At 35.5% G+C, this 24,345-nt stretch overlaps 2 protein-coding genes across 4 annotated transcripts in view; both read right to left on the bottom strand.

The window, feature by feature from the left end:
• Nucleotides 1-1,422: 1,422 nt before the first annotated feature.
• LOC125678649 (uncharacterized) lies at nt 1,423-11,448 on the bottom strand. The gene is made up of 18 exons (XM_056162997.1): nt 11,372-11,448; nt 10,953-11,279; nt 10,819-10,870; nt 9,628-10,019; nt 8,976-9,498; nt 8,533-8,740; nt 8,270-8,401; nt 7,998-8,186; nt 7,738-7,891; nt 7,451-7,617; nt 7,325-7,363; nt 6,785-6,974; nt 5,355-5,481; nt 4,232-4,718; nt 4,063-4,114; nt 3,052-3,263; nt 2,804-2,888; nt 1,423-2,293 (listed from the first exon to the last, which is right to left on the bottom strand). The coding sequence occupies exons 2-18, from the start codon at nt 11,218-11,220 to the stop codon at nt 1,935-1,937; spliced, it is 3,636 nt and encodes a 1,211-aa protein (XP_056018972.1). The 5' UTR covers nt 11,221-11,279; nt 11,372-11,448; the 3' UTR covers nt 1,423-1,934.
• Nucleotides 11,449-16,488: 5,040 nt separating this feature from the next.
• LOC125678656 (short transient receptor potential channel 7-like) overlaps nt 16,489-24,345 on the bottom strand; it is a 139,341-nt gene continuing 131,484 nt past the window's right edge. For all 3 annotated transcript variants that reach the window (XM_048917274.2, XM_048917267.2, XM_048917283.2), the window contains 3 exons: nt 21,038-21,139; nt 17,666-17,732; nt 16,489-17,458 (listed from right to left, as the gene is read on the bottom strand). In XM_048917274.2, the coding sequence (XP_048773231.1) occupies nt 17,199-17,458; nt 17,666-17,732; nt 21,038-21,139 (429 nt within the window). In that variant the 3' untranslated portion in view covers nt 16,489-17,198. The remainder of the gene's footprint in view (nt 17,459-17,665; nt 17,733-21,037; nt 21,140-24,345) is intronic.

Here is a 24,345-nt window from a genome sequence, read left to right as displayed (position 1 = left end):
TTGGAAGAGTTGTCTGCCCTTTGTAAAAATAAGAAAAATCTAATTTTCTAAAAATGTGTATGGTCAATGATTAATTTTATTTCATATTTTCATGAAAAGAAAGTGTGTGTTACTTTTTACAAAGAGATAATTATGAAAACATAATTTGTTTTTAAAATATTGTAATAAAATATGCTTTTCCCATATACTTCAATGTTAAATTCTAGGTGAAATAAATCAGGCAGTAAACAAAATTTTGAAAATTCCTATGGTGGATTATTTTTATTTGATGAACCCTTCGAAATGATACCATGATTACAAATATTCCACCTGGGTTGTTTGTATTATGGGAGATATACAGATAATGGAAGCATGGTATACAATTGTAATTTCTGCATAATCGTTTTATCCGATTACGTAAATTAACTTAGATCGGTAAAATTGGCTACTAGTAACTGGCTACTTGAAAAGAGGAAAGTTGGCTACTAGTAACCAGCTACTTGAACCAGGAAAAGTTAGCTACTAGTAGCCAGTTACTAGTAGCCAGCTACTAAAAGTAAGAAAAGTTAGCTACTCGTAGCCAGCTACTACAAAATATAAAAGTTATAATTACTGATAGCCAGCTACCAGATAAAGGTTACTGAGTTTGAAAATTGTTATCTATCAGGTTTATTTCTAAAGAGGACGAGGAGTCATATGAAATTTCATGCTCATTTTCCCCTAATTACATAACCTTGCAATGAAAAATACGAATAAACTTTTTCAACTGAGTGTTTACTTTGAAAATGATACAGATTGAATTCAGACCTTTATTCATTTGATATATCATCCATTTTGAGATATCTGATACTTTTACAATTTGATTCGAGTTACCTTGAAATTTCAACATTTGTGTGAATACCGTAAGGAACTTTGTGTTTGTATTAGATATCTGACGAATTTACAACTATACATATGGCAAGAAGTGATAGAGGGTGTTTTGATACGCCACGAATTTTCAGATATCGCTCTTAAGGAAATCAGCTTCTTATACATTTTGATTATCGGTACAATGAAATTTCAAGATCTTTGTTAATATATTATATATTTAACTAACTTACAACGATACGCATGACGAGTAGTGCACGTGATATTGGGTATCGTGATATATCATGAATTTTCAGATATCACGCTTAAGGAAGTCAGCTACTTATACCTTTTGATAGCAGGTAACCTGGAATTTCAGGTTTATAGCAAATATTTTAAGGAAATCTGTGTTTGTATTAGATGTCTGATTAATTTACCAATGCACATATGACGATATATGATATTAGGTATCTTGATATGTCATCAATTTTCAGATATCACGCTTAAGGAAGTCAGCTACCTTTACCTTTTCCTGTACGGTACCGATCACATCGAAACTTACACAACAGAATACTGTACATTAACATGCCATTTTTGTGGCGTGTTTTATTTCACTGTATACGTGTATGGTTATTGCAGTGTGCTATCACGACACTGTACAGCTGCTGTATTTCACAAAAATACCTGCATTTATAATATTTACCACATTTGAGTGAATTCTGCAGATACTTTTTCAAGAAAACAGCCTGAACATGTTAATGGACCGGGGAGGACTTGGCGGGGTTCCGTAAGCTCTGAATACTTTTGGCTTCGTTCTATAAAGGATAATAGACATTCTTTAGCAAAGCTTTGTCATTTTACTTGTTGTAAACAAATAAATTCATGAAACAACTGTGATAAAATGCCTAAAGATCATCCGAACTGATAGAACTTGTTTTTTTCAAATTGTGAAGTGTTTTTTGGAAAATTCTACAATGAAAAATCATTGTTCTTGGATAAGAATTGATACGCATGGAGGTATTTTATAAAAATCCAATTCACAGGCAATCTGTCCGCTGAAACAAAAAATGTTATATCACATTCACTGACAGAGACAGTCCATATTTTTATCACGTGATTTCTACAGATGGCACCGCAGAACGCATGCTCATCCAGCTCTGAGGTCTCATAAAGGTGAGTTCTCTGAAAATTCCCGCGATATATCTTATGAATGTTATCAATCCAGCGGTACATCCTGCACTTTTACAGGCCCGCAGCAAAAAACGAATGACACTGGTTCCCTGCTCTATGGCGATTTTAGAAAACCTGAACGAGTCCAAGAGTTTGAAATTTCTCACTGCCTTATCCTTATAGTCTATTCGGAGAAGATTTAGGTCGCGATCTGGAATGCACAGTTTCCTTCCCAAAGTTATCCATTCCTCTCCAATAAATTCCGACATTTTCAGCAAATAATGATCACAGAGGATTCCTAAAAGTAAAAAAAAAAAAAAAAAAAAAAAAAAAACCAACTGTTTATTTATTACCGGAAATCTCGCTGGCTTCGCAAGAATACATCAAACCTACCGCGTAAAAATCAGTTGTGATTGCTCCTTGACCAAACGCTTAGTATTTAGATGTTTAAATCGCGGGTCTTTCGTATAAAATCTGAAAACCTTCATTGCTATTGCTATGTATAGGTCTATTTGTAGCACATCACCTACCTACAGTTCATAGCGTCTCGGTCTAAATAAAAAAATCCAAATGGGCGTAAAGCACATCAAACAAAATTAACGATAAAAAAAACAAAAAACAAAACAACCAAAAAAAAAAAAAAAAAAAAAAAAAAAAAACAACAAAAAAACAATTGAGAAGAATTTCTGTATTTAGAACATTGTTTTTAACAATTTGATAATTTTGACAAAATGCTCTATCTTCGCTAGACATAATAGATTAGCGATGGGTCTTTGTGACACAAAATGTATAATATTTTCAATACTACCTGACTGAGAATAGACCAAGGCAAAATCTTTTGCATCCGCCTGTATGTCTGGTTCAAACCAAAGAGCGTCAATCAACAGCACAGCCTGAAAGCAAAGAACTAGATGTACAACCACCTGATGGTATCCGATACCTGTAGTATGACGTTTGAGTTATTTGCATTTGATTGTCAATGATTTCATTCTCATCAACATTGCTTTGGTAACAACAAGGTGGTCAAAGGTATTTAATGTGTTTGAAATTTCTTACTTTGTTTTCAAATTTCAGACGTTGTCGAGCCCAGTTGATGATGAACATCTCACATCGTGCTCTGTCATCTTTTCCTCGGCAAACTCTGCGTACTTTCATGTACAGGCGCCTACGCAAGTCGACATCATCAACCAATGACTCCGCAAACCTCAGTACACTCTCTCTGCCGTTCGTGCCAAGCCGATATCCGATGTATTTTGCAAGAGCAATTACTGTTGAATAAAGATGAGTGAGTAAAATAAGAAGAAATATAAATCGAAGCAGGCTAATGACAAACAAGTTGATGGTGCAGGGGTTCCAACAGTCTCATTAAAAATAAGCATTTCGCAAATTCTATGGTCGTTATAACGATCTAGTTTGCCAATACAACCTATCATTGGGTCAATTGCTGTCTGACGTGTTTCATGCCGATTGTTAGACCGTTCTTGGCACACTGATTTTGACTACGGATAACCCCGTATACCTGATCAAGATATAGGGATCACGGCGGGTGTGAACGGTCGACAGGGAATGCTTACTCCTCCTTGGCATTTGATCCCACCTCTGGTATATCCAGGGATCCGTGTTTGCCCAGCTCTCTATTTTGTATTGCTTATAGGAGTTAGGAGATTGATCACTGTTCGTTGTCTTCTCCTTTCATAAACTACTGTCGATCGGTCGCAGCAGCCTTGAGGTTAGGGTTCTTGCATTGCGACCGCGAGGTCCTAGGTGTGGCTTTCCATCCCGGCGCCACACCAAACTTACTTTTAACATAGGTAGTGACTATTCCTTCGCTAAACGCCAGTGGTTAGATGCGAAAGACACAGGTCTTTCGAATATGACCTTCAGGTCTTTCAGACATGAGCTTTTAGACACAAAAGTCCCATATCATGGTAGGAGTTGACACAATAAAGAATTCTTTCTGCTAAGGCCCTGGGCGCCATATATAGGTCACACGTGACACGTCACCTGTTGAGCGTAAAACAATCCAACCCCCAACTCTAAGACTTTGATAAAGAGATCAGACAGTACCTTGTACATCCAGCATGCGAAATGGCGTTCTGTCAACATACGGCACCGCCGACTACAAAAAAACAAACAACCAGTACTATGAGAAAAAAACCACACCATGTATTTAATGTTTACCTGATATAAAACAAACATTGATATTTCAACAAAACAACTCGCTAGAATTTCATACCTTTGGAAGGGTGACCTTAAAATACCCTGTTCTCGGAGGTCTTTGTTTGACTGCCCCGACATTGTAGTAAAGATCCCCTGAAAAAATCGGCTCCTGGGACTGTGCTCGCTCGTCTACCAGAAACAGGTCTCCCGAATAGATGGCAGTGTCCAGATAAGAAAAATAATGCAGTCTAAGAATTCCATCTTCTCCAATGTCAACCAGACCAATGTTTGAATCAAAGGTAATTTCTAAAGTTTCACCATCGCACATTCCGAACTGAATGTCCTCTCCAACTCCAAGTGTATACCCACTGTCCTTCAAATGTCTGATTCTGGAGTCGGCATTCTCCGCAGGAACACACTGGATGGTGATTTTTTCTGGGTGTGTTGAATGCTGTCTGCAGATTAAGAACGTACGACTCTCCCTCGCGTCATTTACAACAACATCAGCGATACTACGGAGATCTTTCTTTAGGGTTTGTCCAGAAAGTTTAACCACAACTATCCTAGAACATGTAGAAGAAAATACCCTCTGGTGAATGAACGCCTTTTAAAAGCATTCCAGGATGAAGTACTGTGGAATCATCATTGTTCGTGGGGAATTGATATTCGTGGATTTCGTGGGTCACTATTGCCAACGAATTTACGTGTCCTCGAATATTTTTTAAAAACCAAGTAGATTTATCTCTTCTAGTGACATCGTATCGCTTTCCCTCGAAATTACGTCCCCACGAACCAGCAAAATTTTGCTTACCTACGAACATTGCCCCCCACGAATTAAAATGATTCCACGGTATATTATCGTGTTTGTGAAAATAAACACATTCCCCCTTAACAATAGTTATAAGCAACTACTAACATTAAAACATTAATGTTTTACATAGGGACTTACTGATAATCTTTTCTAACATTAAAACATTAATGTTTTACATAGGGACGTACTGATAATCTTTTCTAACATTAAAACATTAATGTTTTACATAGGGACGTACTGATGATCTTTTCGAACATTAGATCATTAATGTTTTACAAAGGGACTTACTGATAATCTTTTGTAACATTAAATTATTAATGTTTTAGATAGGGACTTGATGATAATCTTTTCTAACATTGAATCATTAATGTTTTACATAGGAACTTACTGATAATCTTTTCCACCTGGAGGCAGAACAACAACCAAATCATCCGGTCTTTCTGGGATAATCACGGGATTGGATGGTAACCACGGATCGTTATCTCGTTGTACAAGAATCCTAGTGTCAGTTTTTCCTAAACGTGGTGATAAACGCTTAATACGATTTTTTCATTAATTGATTATACATACTTCCAAATGCTGATGCTGCTATTTCTTTCAACATGATTGGCATATTTACTCCCTAGATCAAAGTCCATAATTTTACCTAGTTGTTTACATACAATATGAAAAATGGTGAAGTCAATGCACCGTGATTAGTCTCATAATTCCCGCAAAGAATACAAAATTGAGAGTAGGGTAAATACGTATCTATGGAAACACCAGAGGTGGGATCAGGTACTTAGGAGGAGTAAGTATACCCTGTTAACAGGTGACACCCACTGTGAGCGCTATATCTTGATCAAGTAAACGGATTAATCCGTAGTCAAAATCAGGATGCAAATGATGGTGTACCAATACGCCGGTTTCGAGATATACCTGAGTTATTTCCCTTTGAAGAACTCTCGTATATAGTGAGGCGCGAAACAATTTGTTTACAGGGGGGAGTGGGACTAATTTTCATCACTGCATAAGTGAATGTACTCAGTAAGTTTCCCATACACTGTTACATCACCCGAATTCGACTGATACACAAACTAAGTAAGTTATAAGTATTTAGGGAGTAATTAAATACGTAGAATTCTTATCATATCACGTTATTTCGTTAGTCATAAGTACCATATTTGAGATATTACTTGCAAATATGACATTGTTTTTATGTTTCCACTTTAGTAAAACATTTCTTTCGACAGTATTTTGTATTTCCCACATTTACATATTAAAAGAGAAGCCGCTTTTAATGCATTTCATCGTCTTTGCTGACTGTAGGTCTACTCTGTCCCACTTTGTCATTCAAAGTTCCACTAAATGCACCTTCCACACAGAAGAGTTCGTATCTCGAAACTGGCGTTTTGGTATGAAGCACATCAGATAACACTCGACCTAATGACTGGTGGTATTTGCAGTTGAGATCATAATATAACGACCATAGAATTTGTAAAATGCTGATTTAACCGAGAATCATTGAAATGCCAATTGCTTTCTTCTCCCTTCACCAGATCCAATTTCTGGTGTGTACAGGGTCCGTGTTTGTCCTACTCTTAATTTTGTATTCTTTATAGGAGTTATGACATTGATCACTGTTCGTTATCTTCACTTTTCCATGTAACATCAACTTATTTATCACTAGCCTGCCTCGGTTTAAAACTTGATCATACGTAGAAAATGCCCTAGCGTATCAAACGAGTTAGGAGACAGAAACATCATAATATTATGCAGGTAATAATGGAATACTGCTACACGAATATGGGACGTTGACGATGTTTTCACATTTCTAACCTCGCTTTGTGACAGCAGATGTGGACTTTGGTTCTTTTTTCACCCTTTCGATCGTATCCACGAGGAGTCTCGCGAGATTATGTTGATTGGACTCGCGAAGACAGATAATAAAGCTGTTGAAATCTTCTAAAGAACACTGCTCAATTTCCCTCAAAAGCAATCGAGCCTTGTCTCCCACTGTTTCTTCATTCTACATAGTAGATAAGTACAATATATATTTTCTATTGTGTGTAACTTGAAATGCGAATCATTTAAATGCTATAATTTCTGGAAATTAAGGCGATTGTCACTTTTTCAAATAATATCCCATGTCACAGTAGGTGTGGCACGCTAAAGAACTCTCACTGCTCAATGACCGTAAGCGCCGAGCATAGGCCTAAATTTGAAGCCCTTCACCGGTCTTGGTGACGTTTCCATATGAGTGAAAAATTCTCAAGCGAGACGTTAAGCAAGATACAGTCAATCACATTTTCCAATTAACAGACAACACACACTTGAGGTGAACTCACAAATAAGCGACATAATGAAATAATGACTTGCCTCAATTTTCTGACGAAGTGAAAACTCAACCCCTATGGACTGTAAAGAAAAAAAGAAACCAGGCGACATTCATGACATGAATGAAATAAAATACAAAGCTAGATACTATGAAATTTATTATTGTACCTCTTCTTCACCAAAACGAACTTTAGTCTGTATTCCCCATTCTTTCATCCTTGGAATAAGTGAATCTATTTCTAGATTATTGACCAGCTGTCTCCAGCATCTGTTCAGTGCCTCCTTTTGAGGGTGTGGGAGATTAATGAAGTTTCCAATTTCTGAGGTTTCATGTTCTGTTCACAGAATCAAAAAAATCATTACACTGTTGATTTGAACAATTATGACTGATACACATGTAGAGCAATGCTTTTGTGAAATATTCCATTATAACTGAATCATTATTCGTCACACACCTTTTCTCAGGAGATCATAAAATATCACAGACAGTTCATCCTCCGTTTTAGTTTCACAAAGTAGGTGCAGTCTTGCGCTGAGGCTGACTACATTCTTGAACTCGGAATTGTTCTTCTTGTATGCACGAAGTCTTTCAGGAAGAATTTCATCTGTCTAAATATTCATTATCATAATCTATTTATAAGTATGAATAGGTGGAATTCGGATATAAGTTACGCTATAATATTTACATGTTATCAATATCTGAATTCAGACGTACAGAAAATGATACAAATGTTTCTCCACTGAATGTTTCTGGTGAGATAAGAATTGTAATGTTCCTATCGTCGGTAGGTTCAATTACAATTCCTTCATCCGGGACACTATATTGAGTCTGCTTTTCTTTTGCAATTACTATCAGACCAAAAGAGGGTTGATCTTGCACTGCTAATCCACAAAAATTCACTCCCTACAAAATGACAAACACAGCATAGTAAACTTTTCAGTTGTTTGATTTTCATACGATTGTCTAGATGACATTGCCTTACTTACCGGAAGTGACGCAAGGTTTGAAACATCTTTTGGAGGTAAATCCGTCCACTGTCCTTCCTCTGATTGAACTCTAATCACGTGATCAAATGCTTCAGAAGGCAGGTAGTACGGAACAAAAACGAAACACTCTTTCTGTATTGAAACAAAAAAAACCCCCAAAACTTTACATCTAAAAAAAAGTAATTAGATAAAAAGCAAACAATATAAGATTCTTATCATCTGTTTTGATCTACAAAATGCTTACAAAACCCCCCACAAATTACCTTATCAACTGGTTCCCGTATAAATCTCACTGTAACAAAAAAGGACAAGAGCTTTTCGTGTTTATTTTTTAGGCAAGCTCGTAGATCGCTAGGATTATGCGTATTAGTACACAGGACGTAATTTTGTCTCAGCATCTCACGTTTTACAATGACAACACATACAATTTCCTGTTCTTGATCTTCAGATTGATCAAGTGGTCGATGATATCTGCAAAGGCATAATTCTAAAAATATTTGTGAAGAAAAAGGCAGAGGTAAGTACGATGTGATTTCGATTTTTTACCATTTTTGTTGTACGGTAATCATTGCAACATTAGATGTAGTGCAACGCATTGAGGACATTGACCTAAATTTAGACTCCTCCTCCTAATAGAAAACTTCTTTTAAAAATGATATGCATTATATGAACATTAAATGGTAAGGGTTTTTCTCTATATTTTTACATGAAGGTATCCCATTCTTCAGCTGGAAATGGATCTTCCCGTTCTTGATTCGCCTGTTCCTCCACCTCCTTCATCATTAGTGTTTCTATATCTTCCTCTTCGTCGTCTGCATTATCTTTCTTATCGTCATTCTCGATATTTTCTTTAGTGATGGTATCTGCATCCTCTCCATCTCTATCTGAATCTTGTTCTTCATATACCAAGGATTCTTTAGCTGCTAATCCGTCCGTATGTCCCTCGTCCTGATCTGTTTCATCGTCGTCAGACTCTAGTATGACATCAAGTTTGTCCGTTTTGATTGAAGTCAAAGTTTTTGATCGACCTCTCAGTCTCTGATCATCAATTGTATCAGCGTCGACTTTTGATTTCAGACTTTCAACATCGTTCTCTTCATCAGCGATTTTCTCGCCACTATGTTTTTCTTCATCCACGTCTTTATTGTCATCGTCGTTCTCCACCACCTTTGTGCTTTGATCCGTCTCCTTTCGTGTCTTTTCATCTTCCTGCCCTGTATCTTTGTTTTCTTTGATACATGCAATGACGAATGTACTTCATACAGTTTCAGAATGAACATTGTTCAATTCAAGAAGTCTTAAAAAGATATTACAAGTAATTATAAAATATGATTATATCATTATACAAAGTAAATTACCATCTTCATTATCTTCAGCCTCGGTGCCTTTAATATCTTCAGCCTCTGTGTCTTTATCTTCAGCCCCGGTGTCTTCATTATCTTTAGCCTCGGTGTCTTTACTATCATCAACCTCGGTGTCTTCATCCATTTTTACAATGCTTTCTTTCCCATCATCACCCCTATCCGTCATTTTATTTACCTCCTCCCCTTCTATTAGTTTCTCCGCCCACTTTTGGATAAAATCTTCCAGCTTTTCCACAGCCACAGTATTCACCATCACGTCATCATCCACTTCGTCCAGAATCTTCCTAGTCTGTTTGATCGAGCTTTTTATGTCTAGATTGAGCTTAATCTGGGTTTGCCTGTCATGAAGAGTCTCAGCTTCCTCGTATTGGAAGCGGAATTCGTCACTTTAAATTTTAAAAATGAGGAATAATCAAATTCAAAATCAGAGAACAATTACAAAAGATAAAAAATACACATTCATTTGTATATGTAGTAGTATGTACATGTGTTTGTAACATCAAGTATATTCTGTGAAATGTGATAGATAAAAAAAACAACCGAAAAAATGGGGGGTGGGGTTAATTTTTATATTCTTTTGCAGAGGGGTATAGAGATTTGCTCGTTCGTTCCTCGGTTCAGGTTTGTGAACAGCATGGAATCAACGTAAACATTTCTTATCTGGATTGAAACAAAAGATCGTAAAAAGATATTGGTTCCTATCAGGTTTCAGGGTCAACGTTAAAAGTCAAAATCACTGAAAAGGAAATTTCGAAATTCCTTGTGCACAAGTTGTAAATTTACGATTATGAAGATTTTGTATAACACAAAAGATTAGAATTCATCCTCCTCTTGATCATATAAAACAGAAAAAATTAATCCGATTTTGTCTGGTATCGTCCAAAATTCATGGACAGTGGCTTTGTCATTTTAAATGGGGTTTTAGATCTGCATACTGTATATGAATATTTCAAAGGAATTGTATGAAAATAAGATGGTTTTCGTTTAAATGAAAAAAAATTGCGGTTTTAAAAGGTCGCGAGGAGCGCGTGTGGCACAAATTTTTTATTAACTTCGCAATTAAGTTTTGAATTCAAATGGTTATATTTTTCGTAAAACATGTAAAAAGTAGATTTTAATTGTGACGAAACAAAAACACTGACGTCATATTCTGATTTCGCTTGCTTAGTATAGGATTAGACTTACCTTTTCAGGCTTTTGAGGTCATCCTTGTCATTTTCGCTTATATTTTCGCCATCTGAAATAAACAAACTCAACTACAATTTCGATCATTCTTACTGTACTGAATAAACTGAAATGTTACCACATTTATGGGTTACCTATGAAAAGACCCTTGCTGGCTATTCCCAGAATTTGTTCTGCCATTATTATGTTCAGTTTCCGCAAAATTTCCTTAAAGTCTTCCATTTCCTCTTTCAGTTGCAGCAGGTAGTTGGCTGCTGTTGCTATGATCAATTTCGCCTTGTTTGCCGCCATCTTGATAATATGTTTGTAGTGTTCAGTTCCCCAGTCAGACGTCTGAACCTCCAAAATCTCCAGGAAATTCATTTTGCATTCCCTGAGGGATTCTAGAGATTGGGGATCCATCTATAGTACTCTTTTGATGGGGTCTTTTAAACACTTAATTCTGAATTCAGGTGCATGCTCTGAAATATTCATTTCATATACCTATCAACTGTTATAAATCTAAAATTAAATGATTAAGATACATGCAAAAATATACAGTGCTACGACTTACCGACAATTTTCCGCCATGTTTAAACTCTTTAAAGAAAGCGAATAGCGCCGCAGGGTTACTGACACCCTATACAATTGAGTTAATGTTAAACAATGATCCATGCACTAGAATTTGTTTACAATGATTTAAGTGATATTCAAACAATGCACGTCAGGTGTCTCAGTTTGAATGGTTATATCAGTATCAGTGATTAGTTCCTATTCAGTGTGCCACTTTGTGAAGTGGCCACTCAGATACAAATTATTCATATTGGTCAAATATCGTTTGAGGAAAAAGATTGAAAATATATCTTCTTGTAATTGAGAGTTTTAATGTTTGATAAATGGTCAAAAGAATGTTATACAGTTCAGTTCTTCACCGGTCATAATGGAAGGTGATTCACGTGTAGTGAAATACTAATGAACTGTATTATGAACTCAGTAAAAATGACAGGAAAACTCCGAAATCATAAAATCTATCCAAATGTCCAAACTTTTCATATCGTATTCTGAAGCAAATAATAAAACATTTTAAACTGAAAGAAATTAAATTACATACCGGTAAATCTGCCAGTGCCTGAATAATGGAAAAACAAAACTGATTAAGAAATAGGTGTTACCATTTCCAACTGCCCTGGTTTTACGGAATTATCAAGTTTAGAAGTACATACATGTATAAGTATTTGTTATGCATTTTTCCATTAAGATTCCGATGACATGCTCCTGAAAATGAATTCCACGATCCTTTCATTTTAACACGAAGGTACTCAATATTACTCACCGTGCAGGTTCATTTTATGAATGTCTAGTGGCGCTTTGATCACATTCATAATGGCACTTACCGTATAAAGGGTATTTTCTGCAACTGCCCATTTTTCATAGAATTTTGCGGATAGGAACAGTCCACAAGATATACATATATAGATACACATAGGTATAATGCAACCGCAGAAATTGGAAACACAAATAGAATCTGCTTCCTTTAGGGATAGGATCGCAAATATTTCCAGTCGCGGAAAATCCACATTATACGGTATTTTACTAATTTTATCACGGCGGGTGTGACCGGTCGACAGGGGATGCTTACTCCTCCTAGGCACCTGATCCCACCTCTGGTGTGTCCGGGGGTCCATGTTTGCCCAACTATCTATTTTGTATTGCTTGTGGGATTTATGAGATCTATCACTGTTCGTTATCTTCACTTTCATCATGCAAATAAATAATCAAATGTGTGATACATATGTTCTTGTATTTTTGTTTTCGACTCATTCTGACCCCCACTAGCTATTCTGTTATATAACTTCGTTATTTTCAAAATAAATGAAATTTTTTTCAATTTACATCACTGTCCTGTTTCACTGCCTTTATCAAGTAACAAGCAAAGGCTACTTGGCAAGTCATATTAACTAAGGAACATAAAAATAATCAAATGTGACAATATAGGGAGCCATTTACTTTAACATATTTAACGGTAATTGTCCTAAAGGCCTACAGTACTTGGCCATAAGTAAGTTCCCAAAGAAATTTTTCTCTCTATATTTCATGTAAATCTATCTTTTTTCAAAATTTTCTCTTGGAGCTAATTTTCCCTTTATGTGGATGAAATAAAAACCATTTTGTTTAGAAATATCAAAAGTAACTGTTATATTTTTTTTAACAATGTTACGATGAAATATTGCAGAGAGATAACATTTTATTTATAATGTTCATTTTTTAAATTCCAAAAATACACATACTTATATAAAGAGGAAGTACTCTCAAATTAAACTTCGTGTTAAAACTGTCATATCTTTACAATCGATTATTATATAATTATTCTGAAATTATTAGATGATACTGTGAACACTTCTGAGATCAGTGCTTGTTATTTCATCACAATTGATCAAGAAATGCGTTCAGAAAATTTGTTTGAAAATATATGGTTTTGTATGAAATATATATAGTGGAAATTTTCTTTGGGAACTTACTTATGACCAAGTACTGTACATTAAACTATTGCTTGTTTTCCTTTAATCGCCTACCATTGTGGTATGCGGATTGTAAATCAAAATATCTTATTTCTTAAGTAAACAATTTAGAATAGTGACATTCAACCCCGGGCATTCAGATTACTCTCAGACCCATACTTATACGCGCACTGAAAAAACTGTGAGAAATATCAATATCATTTTTGGGAGTTGAACTATGTTCAATCTCCCTGGGTCATCACGCACTTTTCTGCGCAGTAATTTGTATTGATTTGTATAGTGGTCGTGAGCGGGGGTTCTGTGTCAGCTGATTTACTCCTAGGTAAATCAACATAAACTTTTATAAACATCCGCCATTAAATAATCCATGTAACTTTTCTGAATTAATCTAATTTTGATAATTGACATGTAAATAAATGCAATGATATTGTATTCAAATCAATTTGAATACAAGATTTCGATCAAATTGATACTGATAGACATAGAAAAATAAAAGATAAGGTTGAAAATTGTCGTTTGTAGCGCAGCGTCACCTATAAACATTGATAGGGAAACGAACGACAACTGCACATAAGCCCTATTGACACCGTGGCGCGAAATATCGAATATGGTGCGAAACCTCAGAAAATTTACAAGAAATAACTCTACAACATTGTGTATGTGTATATATTTGGTTTTTTTTTTAATGTGATATAAAAAATGCTTGATGTTACATGTAGATTGAATTAAAACACGTCATTCCCAGTCAACAACTTTCGATTGGGATCGGAATACGAAATAAAATTTCTTATATCCGGTGGCAAAGTGAAACTGCTTCATGCTTCAAGTTATTGAATTACGTAGTAATTGCACGTTACACATTAGAGAACTGTTCCTTTTAATGAAGAAAGTCACAAAATAGATACAAAATGAGTGTACCTTATTCATTACTGTTACCGAGCTTTCGTCGACTATAATCTCGAAATGGCGTGTTTCGCTGCGCTTGATGACGGTAAGGTCCACATTTTCTACGTGAGTAGTGTGATATTTGTTTATGAATTTTTTGCGCATACATGGTATGTCTCGGCTAGGAATAATGGAAACTTTCTCACCTATGTATGTAAAGACATATTAATCTCTATTTTTAAAAATGTAGAACATTTTTATCAAATGACAATGTTTGAAAACGCTTTGAGCCCCGATGTCAGAATTTCCTTTTCCAAGACATCAATATGTCAAATTCATTATCCTTTTTGAATAGTATGTACCATATTTTGTACCAGTTATCCATTTTGAATCCCCTATTACAATGGGATTTTGCTGCACTCTGTAATGTTTGAGTGGATGTCGTGAGTGTGTGTCAAACAGAAATTTTAAGAGCATAGGATAAGGTGCTGCCATGTATTACTTCACTATCAAAGTTTAACCCAGTTGCCACAATGTTGAATTTATGCTGCAAAAAGGATTGGAAATTGCTCTGGTCAAAGCACATTGTTTATTTGTCTACAGATGAAAGAGACATGAGGATTCTCCCTCACAAACTGGGAAAAAAATAGTTATGGATCTTGTACATGTATAGTTTATTAATCACTATAGATTTCCAGCATCACAAGTCTGATTCCACTATATGCTTTCCATACTGTCAGGTTCATTCACCCCCTGTTTGAGCCACAGTATAATATCCCAAATACCTTGGCAATAAATAACATTATTTGACTAGTGTTTCATTTTTAGCGGAGTTGCGATGAAGTCAAACTCGGCTTATGATCTGATGAAGTGCCTTTGGGCGGGCAGGCGGGCACGCATCAACATTTCATTTCCGCACCATAGCTCTTGAGAAAATTATAGGATCTCATTCAAACTTAGATGGATTGTCACCCTCAGTAAGATGAGAAAGCCTATCGATTCTGGGGTCACTAGGTCAAAGGTCAAGGTCACTGGCTATAAATAGACTGAAATTTGGAGAAAATTTTGTTTTCCGCACCATAGCTCTTGAACGAATTATAGGATCTCAATCAAACTTAGATCGATTAAGTAAGACAAGAAGCCTATCGATTCCGGGGTCACAAGGTCAAAGTCACAGTGGCTATAAATAGATTGAAATTTGGAGAAAATTTTGTTTTCTGCATTATAATTTTTTAACAAATTATAGGATCTCAATTAAACTTAGATGGATTATCGCCCTTGATGAGACAAAGAAGCCTATTGATTTTGGTCAAGGGTTAAAGGTCAAGGTCACAAAGGATTTAAGTCGGCTGAAATTTATGTACGCAAAATTTTGCTCCCTGCTTGATAATTCTTGAAAACTTTTCTACCGGTTCCCTCTATGCCCATTCCTTGCGCAACTCGGCTTGTGCATTTCCGATGCCCGACAATTTTTAATTTTTTTGCATTTCATTTATTTTGAGTTATTATACAATTATTTACCATTCCAATGATCCTCTACAGGACTGTAGTATACTCAGGTGACAGTTTAGCATATTGGACTACCTTTTCAAGTAATGAATCCTTAGAATTAGCTATAATTAGGATTAAACTTGAATGTATATATACAGGGGAAAAACTTCTTCATAACTGCAAGGCATTGATAACCATATTGATTTGAATGTTTGGGCCATAATATGTGGTCACATTTTTCATGAGAATATAAAGGGGTGAAATTCTAGAAAACAACAACACGACTTCAGTTACTCGAGGAGCGTTGTGGCCCATGGGTCTTCCATTATCCATGTTTGCTGTTGTAACGCTTTGAAAAACAACAATAGTTGATTTGTATCTAAAATCATGATAATATTCAGTCATTTTTCCCCCTACCCTTCCAGTGTTATCTGTTCTAACTGAATTTCCACAATGTTCAACTCCCACGAGTACTTTAAGTACTTTGATTATTAAGTCGGAGCAGTTTTACGAAATGGAAAAAGGGGAAAAAAGTAAAATCTAATAAAGGCCTAAAATGAATAATATTCATAAAGGTCAATACTTTGTCAAGCATATTCTCTACAAATAAAACATTTTAGGCTGTGAAAATACCGTTTTACGTCTATTTAACTAAATACAGAAAAAATTCCAATGTGATTTACGTGTACATAAATGTTGTAATAAATTCTGAATTGATGATCAATAAAAACATGAGAGAAAACCGAGGAAATCGTGTAATGTTAAGTGGGCGTAAAAATGGGAGAAAATCGTCGAAATAATTTAATTTTTTATTAAAATTTTGACAATAACAAAATGTAACAGGGAAAAAGCATAAATAACTGTACATTCAAATATTTTCGTTGATATAATGTCACTGTCTCGGACAGCGAGAAAACTTATACTGACAAGGAATATATTCTTAAATAGATGTATTCAATATACAATATTGATAACTAACCATATATCTTCATTCGACATTGAATCGAACCCTCACAAAAAACCCAAACATTTTAAACATCACAAAACAATATTCCTGATCAAAAACACCGAATAAAACAACATAAATGAGTAATTCAGAAGAAATTCTTGCACTTTAAATTCTTCTCATTTCGCAAACAGATCAATTTGCGCTTGCAATATTCTGATTAAGGTGAACAACACATTTTGGTGGATATTTTCTGAAAACAACACAACAGATCCTGGATGAAAAAAAAAATCAGGTTCCTTTTCATTTGATGTATCATAATACTATCAGGTTCTCATGTTTCTGACAGTTAATTGATAGAGATACTAGATGATAAAATGTTTCATGATGCACCTACATTCAAATGTTACCCATTTTATTTTTATTTTTCAAAAATAAAACATTGGTACGTGGCGAGCCAGATTCATGCTCTCGAAGGACCAAGCAGTGCACAAACACGTATCAAAACACCTCACAGTCACACAGCATAGAAAATACGTGTACACAAGGGAAGTCATCCATTACATCAAGGTGGGATTGGTGTCCGGGATCGCGTTATCAAAGTTTTGGGGGCTCTCCTCCTTTGTATCCTCCTCGTCATTCTCCTTCGGGTATTCATCTTCTGTTTCAAGTGTGTGTTCATGTGCAAGAGACTTCACATAATCCAGAATGGACGATACAGACGAGGTCATTTCGTTGACTTGAAGTTCATTCGCTTTTATGGCATTTAACATTTCATATCGAAAGCTTGATATATCTTGTTTAATTTCTTCGAAATCATCTGAATAGAAAAAAATAATGAATCCATACATTATTAAAATGAAATAAAAGACTGATTGGACCAAGATATTTGATGTTTATTTTCTTTCGTCTGTCGAGTACAATATTTGATGTGATTCTCACAACACAGTGTTTCTTGCTCAATCTACGTACGATCGCATGATCATTTACTTTTATTATAACTACATAACCTGATGTGAGAGCTTACCCTCTGTAACTTCCGCTTCTCTCTGTATGTCAAATATATAGCGCTGAATGATTGTCTGTATCACTTTCTGAATAGGAAACATGAAAACAAATTAAAAGCATGAAATTAGTGTATCATTGTTTAGTACATATCATACAAGGCATTTCACTACACCTACAGATGTATCTACAAGCGCGATTATTCTCAAGAGTTTAAATCACTCATCTACTCATTGGAAATTTATCTGTGGACGGCGGAAAGAGCAACAATAATCAAAATTAACGATCCGGTACGTAACGAAAAGTCGTAATTACCAAACGAACAATTATCTTTGCAAAGCAAACAATACATAACATTATGACAAACGGGAAGACTCAGCTTCGTCAACTTCCCATATTTATGTAGCAATATTCCATTATCACATACATATGGTGTGCATGTCTCTCGATTGATTCAATACGTAAGAACTTGTTCTGCGTATGATCATGTTTTAAATCGAGGCAGGCTACTGACAAACAAGTTGACGTTACAAGTTTAACGGTTTCGTTCAAAGTCAGCATTTTACAAATTTTATGGTCGTTATAACGATCTAGTTTGCCAATACAATCTATCTATCATTGGGTCAAATGCTGTCTGACGTGTTTCATACCAATTGTGAGACCGTTCTTTACGTATTAATTTTGAATACATATTACTCCGTTTACTTGATCAAGATATAGGGATCACGACGGGCGTGATCGGTCAACAAGGGATGCTTACTCCTCTTAGACATCTGATGCTACCTCTGCTGTGTGTGTGTGTTTGCCCTAATCTACATGTTGTATTTTTCATTTTTAAATTGGTCACTTTTCGTTGTCTTCACTTTTTCTCATGTATTATACAAAGCACTAAAATGACCAACGACACGTAACAATTATATTGTTAAATTTTGGTACGACCCATCCCTTCCTCGGGACAAACGAAAAGGTTTACATAAGGCAAAAACAAACAAATAAAAACCAAAGTAAAAAAAAACTAGCACTAAAACTACACTATGCTGCTTACATGTTTTTGGCTTTCTAATCAATGTTTCCTTGGGAGCGAATAAGGACACGTCCTATTCGCCCGATTGTGTTGATCCACAATGCGCGAAGTAGTAATGGTAGACTTAATTAATTAAATATGAATTAATTAAACAAGTCTTTTCATTACTGCATTGTGCATAAACCCAGTGGATGAATGGGTGTCCCAATTCGCTCCTAAGAAGACCTTGATTAGCAAGCAAAAACAATAAACATGTAATTTGCAGTGTAAATACGTTTGTAGATGTAGTGTAGTTTAAGTACTAGTTTTTTCGTATATCTTTAACCATCTTTTGTAAACCTTTTCGCTTGTTATGAGGAAGGGACAGGTTGTTCCGAAAATTTGACATGAACAATTGTTCGTGTCGCTGGTTAGGGTTAGTGCTTTCTATAATTCTGGTATGTGACCTTGCTTCTACCGTTTGTGAACCCGACACTTATATGTATCGGGTGTTGTTGAAAATCAGTTCAGTATATATATATATATATATATATATATATATATATATATATATATATATAATAAAATGTCCAAAAAAAATATCAAAACCCAAACCAGTTAAAAATGCAAAAAGTTTTATGAAAGAATTTTACGTCAATTAACTGCACGACAGCATTTTAATTTAAAAATCCAACATGTCACATCCTTTGTCACGAAAGTCTTTGTGTTCCTAATAAATCACCGTTTTGAATCAATGAACTCTCCATCTGAGTGGCAGATTGGACGTTCGTTATATATTACTGAATATATGTGGGCTCGTTTATGTTTAATGAAATAAAATGAAAATAAAAAATTCAAGTATACAAAGGTGTGTGTCTGTCTATGTGCTTAAGGATATCGTAGTTTATTAAAAAAAACCCAACCCACTCCAATCTTTACTGCTCATAGGCGAATGCTGCCGTAAATCAACAAACTATGTTATACTTGCACACAGGAATAAGAATTTTTCATAACTAACTTTAAGCTGATATTTTGATTTCTTATCTGTATTTTTCTCTTAAAGAGGTTTGCACCTGAGATTTGGAGTAATGTCAATTTTTGGGAAGTATATTTTTGATTTTTACCCTGAAGGAGAATTAGGAAATTAAAACGAAACTTGGGGTCACAATGCTTGTTATTGAGCTACAATGTTCTAAACATGATCTTTTTGCACTTAAAATTGACTCAAGATTTATTCAATTAAACTTGATTTGTCTGTTGGTGTCAACACAACATAAGCAACATAAATCAATCATTACATAAAATAAATACATAGTCATGTCTTCTAACAATGCAGATAAAAAAAAATTAATACAAGTTATGGAAATAAATAATAACCTTTTTGCACTTGATATGCCAAAATATTAATGTTATCAAATTTGAGAGGTTAAAAAGACATATTAGGAGTAATGTCAATTTCTAAACTTTCACATAAGGTCTTATCTTAAAATTTAAAATGGAACCTAAAAAAGTGGGGGTTGGTGATCAGTTTTTTAAATTATTAGCGAAAATAATGAATTTTTCTGTAAAATTTCGAGTAAATAAATTTTGAATCGGTGTTCTGTTTGGAAAAATATATCAACCAGATTTAATAAATTACAACATTTGTACTAGTTCCAAAATTGGGGGAAGAGAGAAACAGCCCCAATACCAAACGAACAAAAAATTTGTTCCAATTAAAATGTCTGAAGAAATCAGTACATGAAATAAGCTGAACATACATAAGACTCAACCTTTGTAATGAGTCTTTGATTTGTGATTGATCTTAGACTCTGAAAGATATATAGAAAAACCACAAATCTTGCTTGCGGAGTAGTTTTATATTGGCGGAAAGGAAAATGGTACAAAAAGTGAAATTTTCATCAAATTTTCGGAAATCCAAGAAAAGTCGACCATTTATGACGCCATGATTAAGTATCACCAACATTTTCTCTAAAGACTCAGTTTGATTTTCAATAGTGAAATCTTTAAAACGGCCTTTATTTTGTGTATACCTGACGATGTCCTATTTAAGGTGTCATAATGGCTAACTTGCTTTTAAAACACGAAAGCTATCAGCAATATTTGTTTAGTCCTTAAAATTCTACTAAAACTGCATATTTTTCCTAATAACGTAAATTTGAAGGTTTTCAAATTCAAAATATTGTACATATCCTCCACTTTTCATCCATATCGGATATCTTCTGGTGTAGCATTCCTCCTTCATTTAATTTATAATAATTTTATTCACAAATAGTGAAAGGGATTAGGCAGCAGGCATAGCCTATTTTAGCCCTCTCCCAGAGTATCCCTCCTTAATTTTCTTTGCGATTAGGAAGCAGTCGGTGTTGTGATTATACATCTTGACTTTACCTTATAATCCAGGGTCTCTTGAATGATACTTTGACTTCTTCTCCTCATGTCCATATCCTCAGGGCGCAAGGTTGACTCATAGATCTCTATGGCTGCCATATCCTGTTTCATACAATTCAAAAAGTTGTTTGATTTATACCAAATTCTGCCAGGATTGAGTTTTACTAAACATAAGTTCAAGATTTCATCGTACACTTAAGTATTGATAAAGGTTCCCTTTATCAAACGTATTTAACTTTACAGTTTTTTTTCTTTCATCTGAATTGTGGGGGCCCCACAATAAAACTAAACAACACCCCTCCCCCAATAAAAAAAAATAACAAAATGTGTTTATGAAACACTGGTGCCCCTGTATTACAACAAAGTAAAACTGTTAGACATTGCAGTTTTTTGTTGTTGAAAATTTCCAAAAATTACATCAATGGTCAATGTGAAGGTCACAAAGTCAACAAAAATCTGGTATCATTGGAAAAGTCTTCTCACAAAAGTTGCACATGCTTAATATAAAAACAGTACCTGTTACGATTTGAAAGATATGGCTTATATTCGAATTTTCTAAAAGTAGGTCAAAGGACAATGTAAAAGTCACCAGGACAAAGATTTGGCTGTCTTGGAAATGTCTTGCCACAATAAATACATATACTAAATATAAAAGCTTTACCTCCTATGTCGTAAAAGATATGAACAAGGTTAAAGTTTATTGAAAATTTCCAAAAACTAGGTCAAAGGTCAATGTCAAGGTCACCAAATTTGGTATCGTTGGAAATATCTTCTTACAAGAAATACGCATGCTAAATATAAACTAAAGCAGTACCTCTTGCGATTTGAAAGACAAGGCTTATATTCGAATATTATAAAATTAGGTCAAAGGTCAATGTTAAGGTTACCAGGTCAATGTTTTGGTGTGAATGGAAAGGCCTTGCCACAAGAAATACACATACCAAATATGAAAGCTTTACCTCTTACGGTGTAAAATATATGACCAAGGTTAAAGTTTTTTGTTACAGACACGCGGACAGGCCAACTGTATGGGGTACCTGTAAAGTGCGAAACGAAATCGAAACGAAACGAAACGAAACGAAATCTACCGAAACGAAACGAAATCTACCGAAACGAAACGAAACCCACCGAAACGAAACGAAATCTACCGAAACGAAACGAAATCTATCGAAACGAAACGAAACCCACCGAAACGAAACGAAACCCACCGAAACGAAACGAAACCTACTGAAACGAAACGAAACAGATTGTATAATCGAATTATAATAATTAAAAATGGTATCTTACGCCCTTGTTAAAGTTTACACATATAAATAAAATTCGCCTCCCCTTTGATGTAGGCTTTCGACTTGACTGATACAAAGTTTTAAAAGTTGGAAAGGGGGGGGGGGGTAAGCACAAAGTACATAAATATCATGTGCAATTAGCTTCGGATCCATAAATTTCAGAACGGAAGGTTACAGTCTCACAGGTCAGAGGTCTGGAGAAACACACTAAACGAGGGATGGGGTCGTCGGCGTTGGATCCGCTTTTGGACATAAATACATGTTTCAGTATTTTTTGCTCTAAAGACAAATATATGTATACATGTGGATATTGTGTATTTGTATGTAGTATATCAAACGGTGGATTCTGAAAATGCCCTCCCGTTCTCTTTGTGATTTCTGCTTAAAATTCCCTCGTTCTTAAGCGTTTTCAGTTTACAAAATGCTGACCCCCTCCTAATATTATTGCATTAAAAAAGTTCCGTTTTCCGTCCCGTTTTCAATTCCCCGTCTTAGCAACACCCCAAATGTATAGAGTTTTTCCATTATTGAAAGTTCTCGCACCTCAGCAGTTAGAGATAAAATAAGAGGTTAAGAGCTCTTCCTGCTTTCAATTTTCTCAGACATGAGCTTCTTCAAACAATGTATCTATGCCCAAAGGCGGATCCAACGTCGGCGATCCCACCCCTCGTATAATGTGTTTCCACAGATCTCTGAGACTGTAACCCTCGGTTCTGAAATTTATGGATCCAAAACTAATTGTACATGGTATTTAATTAACTACGGATATGTACTTTGTGCTTACCCCCCCCCCCCTTTTAAAACTTTGTACAGTCAAGCCGAAAGCCTACATCAAAGGGGAGGTGAATTTTATATGTGGTAACTTTCACAGGGGCTTAAGATACCATTTTTAATTATTATAATTAAAAGAGTTCGGTTATAGAATCTGTTTCGTTTCGTTTCGGTAGGTTTCGTTTCGTTTCGGTAGATTTCGTTTCGTTTCGGTAGATTTCGTTTCGTTTCGTTTCGAACTTTACAGGTACCCCAACTGTATGTCCTCGAATGGAGTTTTACGAAGAGGCTTACTTTTACAATCGACGGCTGACTTTTACAATTTAAAGGAATCAACTCCAAATATGAAACATTTGGAAGTGGTATTTACAAAATTTATATTTACCGCATTCAGTTGTTGTATATATTGTTTAACGTCACACTCGATAATTTTTCACTCATCTTGGGTCGCGGTAGTTCAGTAGTAGAGCGTTCACTTCATAACCGGGAGGTCGTGAGTTCGATCCCTGCTCGTGTCATGGCCGCGTCAAGCCTAAGATTGATAGATTTAATATTGTTTAACGTCCCTCTCAAGATTTCTGCACTCATATGACAAATCTAAGGCGTTAAAATAGGTAGTGATTGCTCCTTCGCCAAACGCTCGGCATTTAGAAGTGAGAATCACGGGTCGTTCAGGTATGACCTTAAAAGTGGATGCCCCGTGCAGCGGCATGCGTTTGCCCGATAAAGAACTTCCACTACTACTGCGCTAAGCGCTAAATATAGGCCGGGTCTACATTTGTGGAACTTCAACTACAGATGGTGACCTCTCAATATGAGTGAAAAATCCAGGAAGGGACGTAAAAGCAACAGATCAATCATGTGGAGACGTCACTATTTCCGGTGAAGGGCTGCAAAATGTACGCATATGCTCGGCGCTTATGGCCTTTGAGCAGGGATGGATCTTTATCATGTCACATCTGTTGTTTTCCGGTCTTATCCGAAGGATCGCCCTATTTAGTCGCCTCTTACGACAAGCACGGCCTATTTTAACCAGGATATCCACGGGGTGCGGCATTTCTAAAGCCAAACACATGTCAAATGTTTATATCGATAATGTATAGAATATACTAGTATACTAGGGAGTAATCGATTTTCAGGGGGGGGGGGGGGGGGCAATTTTCATGGGTCATTGCCACAAACATTGTTGATTCTACTGTGTATATTGATATACATATATACGTATAGATGTATACAATTACACATCACTTA

Source organism: Ostrea edulis, chromosome 1, assembly GCF_947568905.1.
Source record: "Ostrea edulis chromosome 1, xbOstEdul1.1, whole genome shotgun sequence".
In the NCBI taxonomy this organism is placed as follows: domain Eukaryota; kingdom Metazoa; phylum Mollusca; class Bivalvia; order Ostreida; family Ostreidae; genus Ostrea; species Ostrea edulis.
This window is presented reverse-complemented; position numbering and strand designations above follow the sequence as displayed.

Bases quoted from the DNA above. Each gene is read 5' to 3' on its own strand.
- LOC125678649 (XM_056162997.1), bottom strand. From the start codon at position 11,220: ATGGATCCCCAATCTCTAGAATCCCTCAGGGAATGCAAAATGAATTTC. The intron at 10,871-10,952 runs GTAACCCATAAA...TGTTTATTTCAG, and splicing joins CAGCAAGGGTCTTTTCATAG to ATGGCGAAAATATAAGCGAA. The intron at 2,294-2,803 runs GTAGTATTGAAA...TTTTACTTTTAG, and splicing joins CTTGGTCTATTCTCAGTCAG to GAATCCTCTGTGATCATTAT.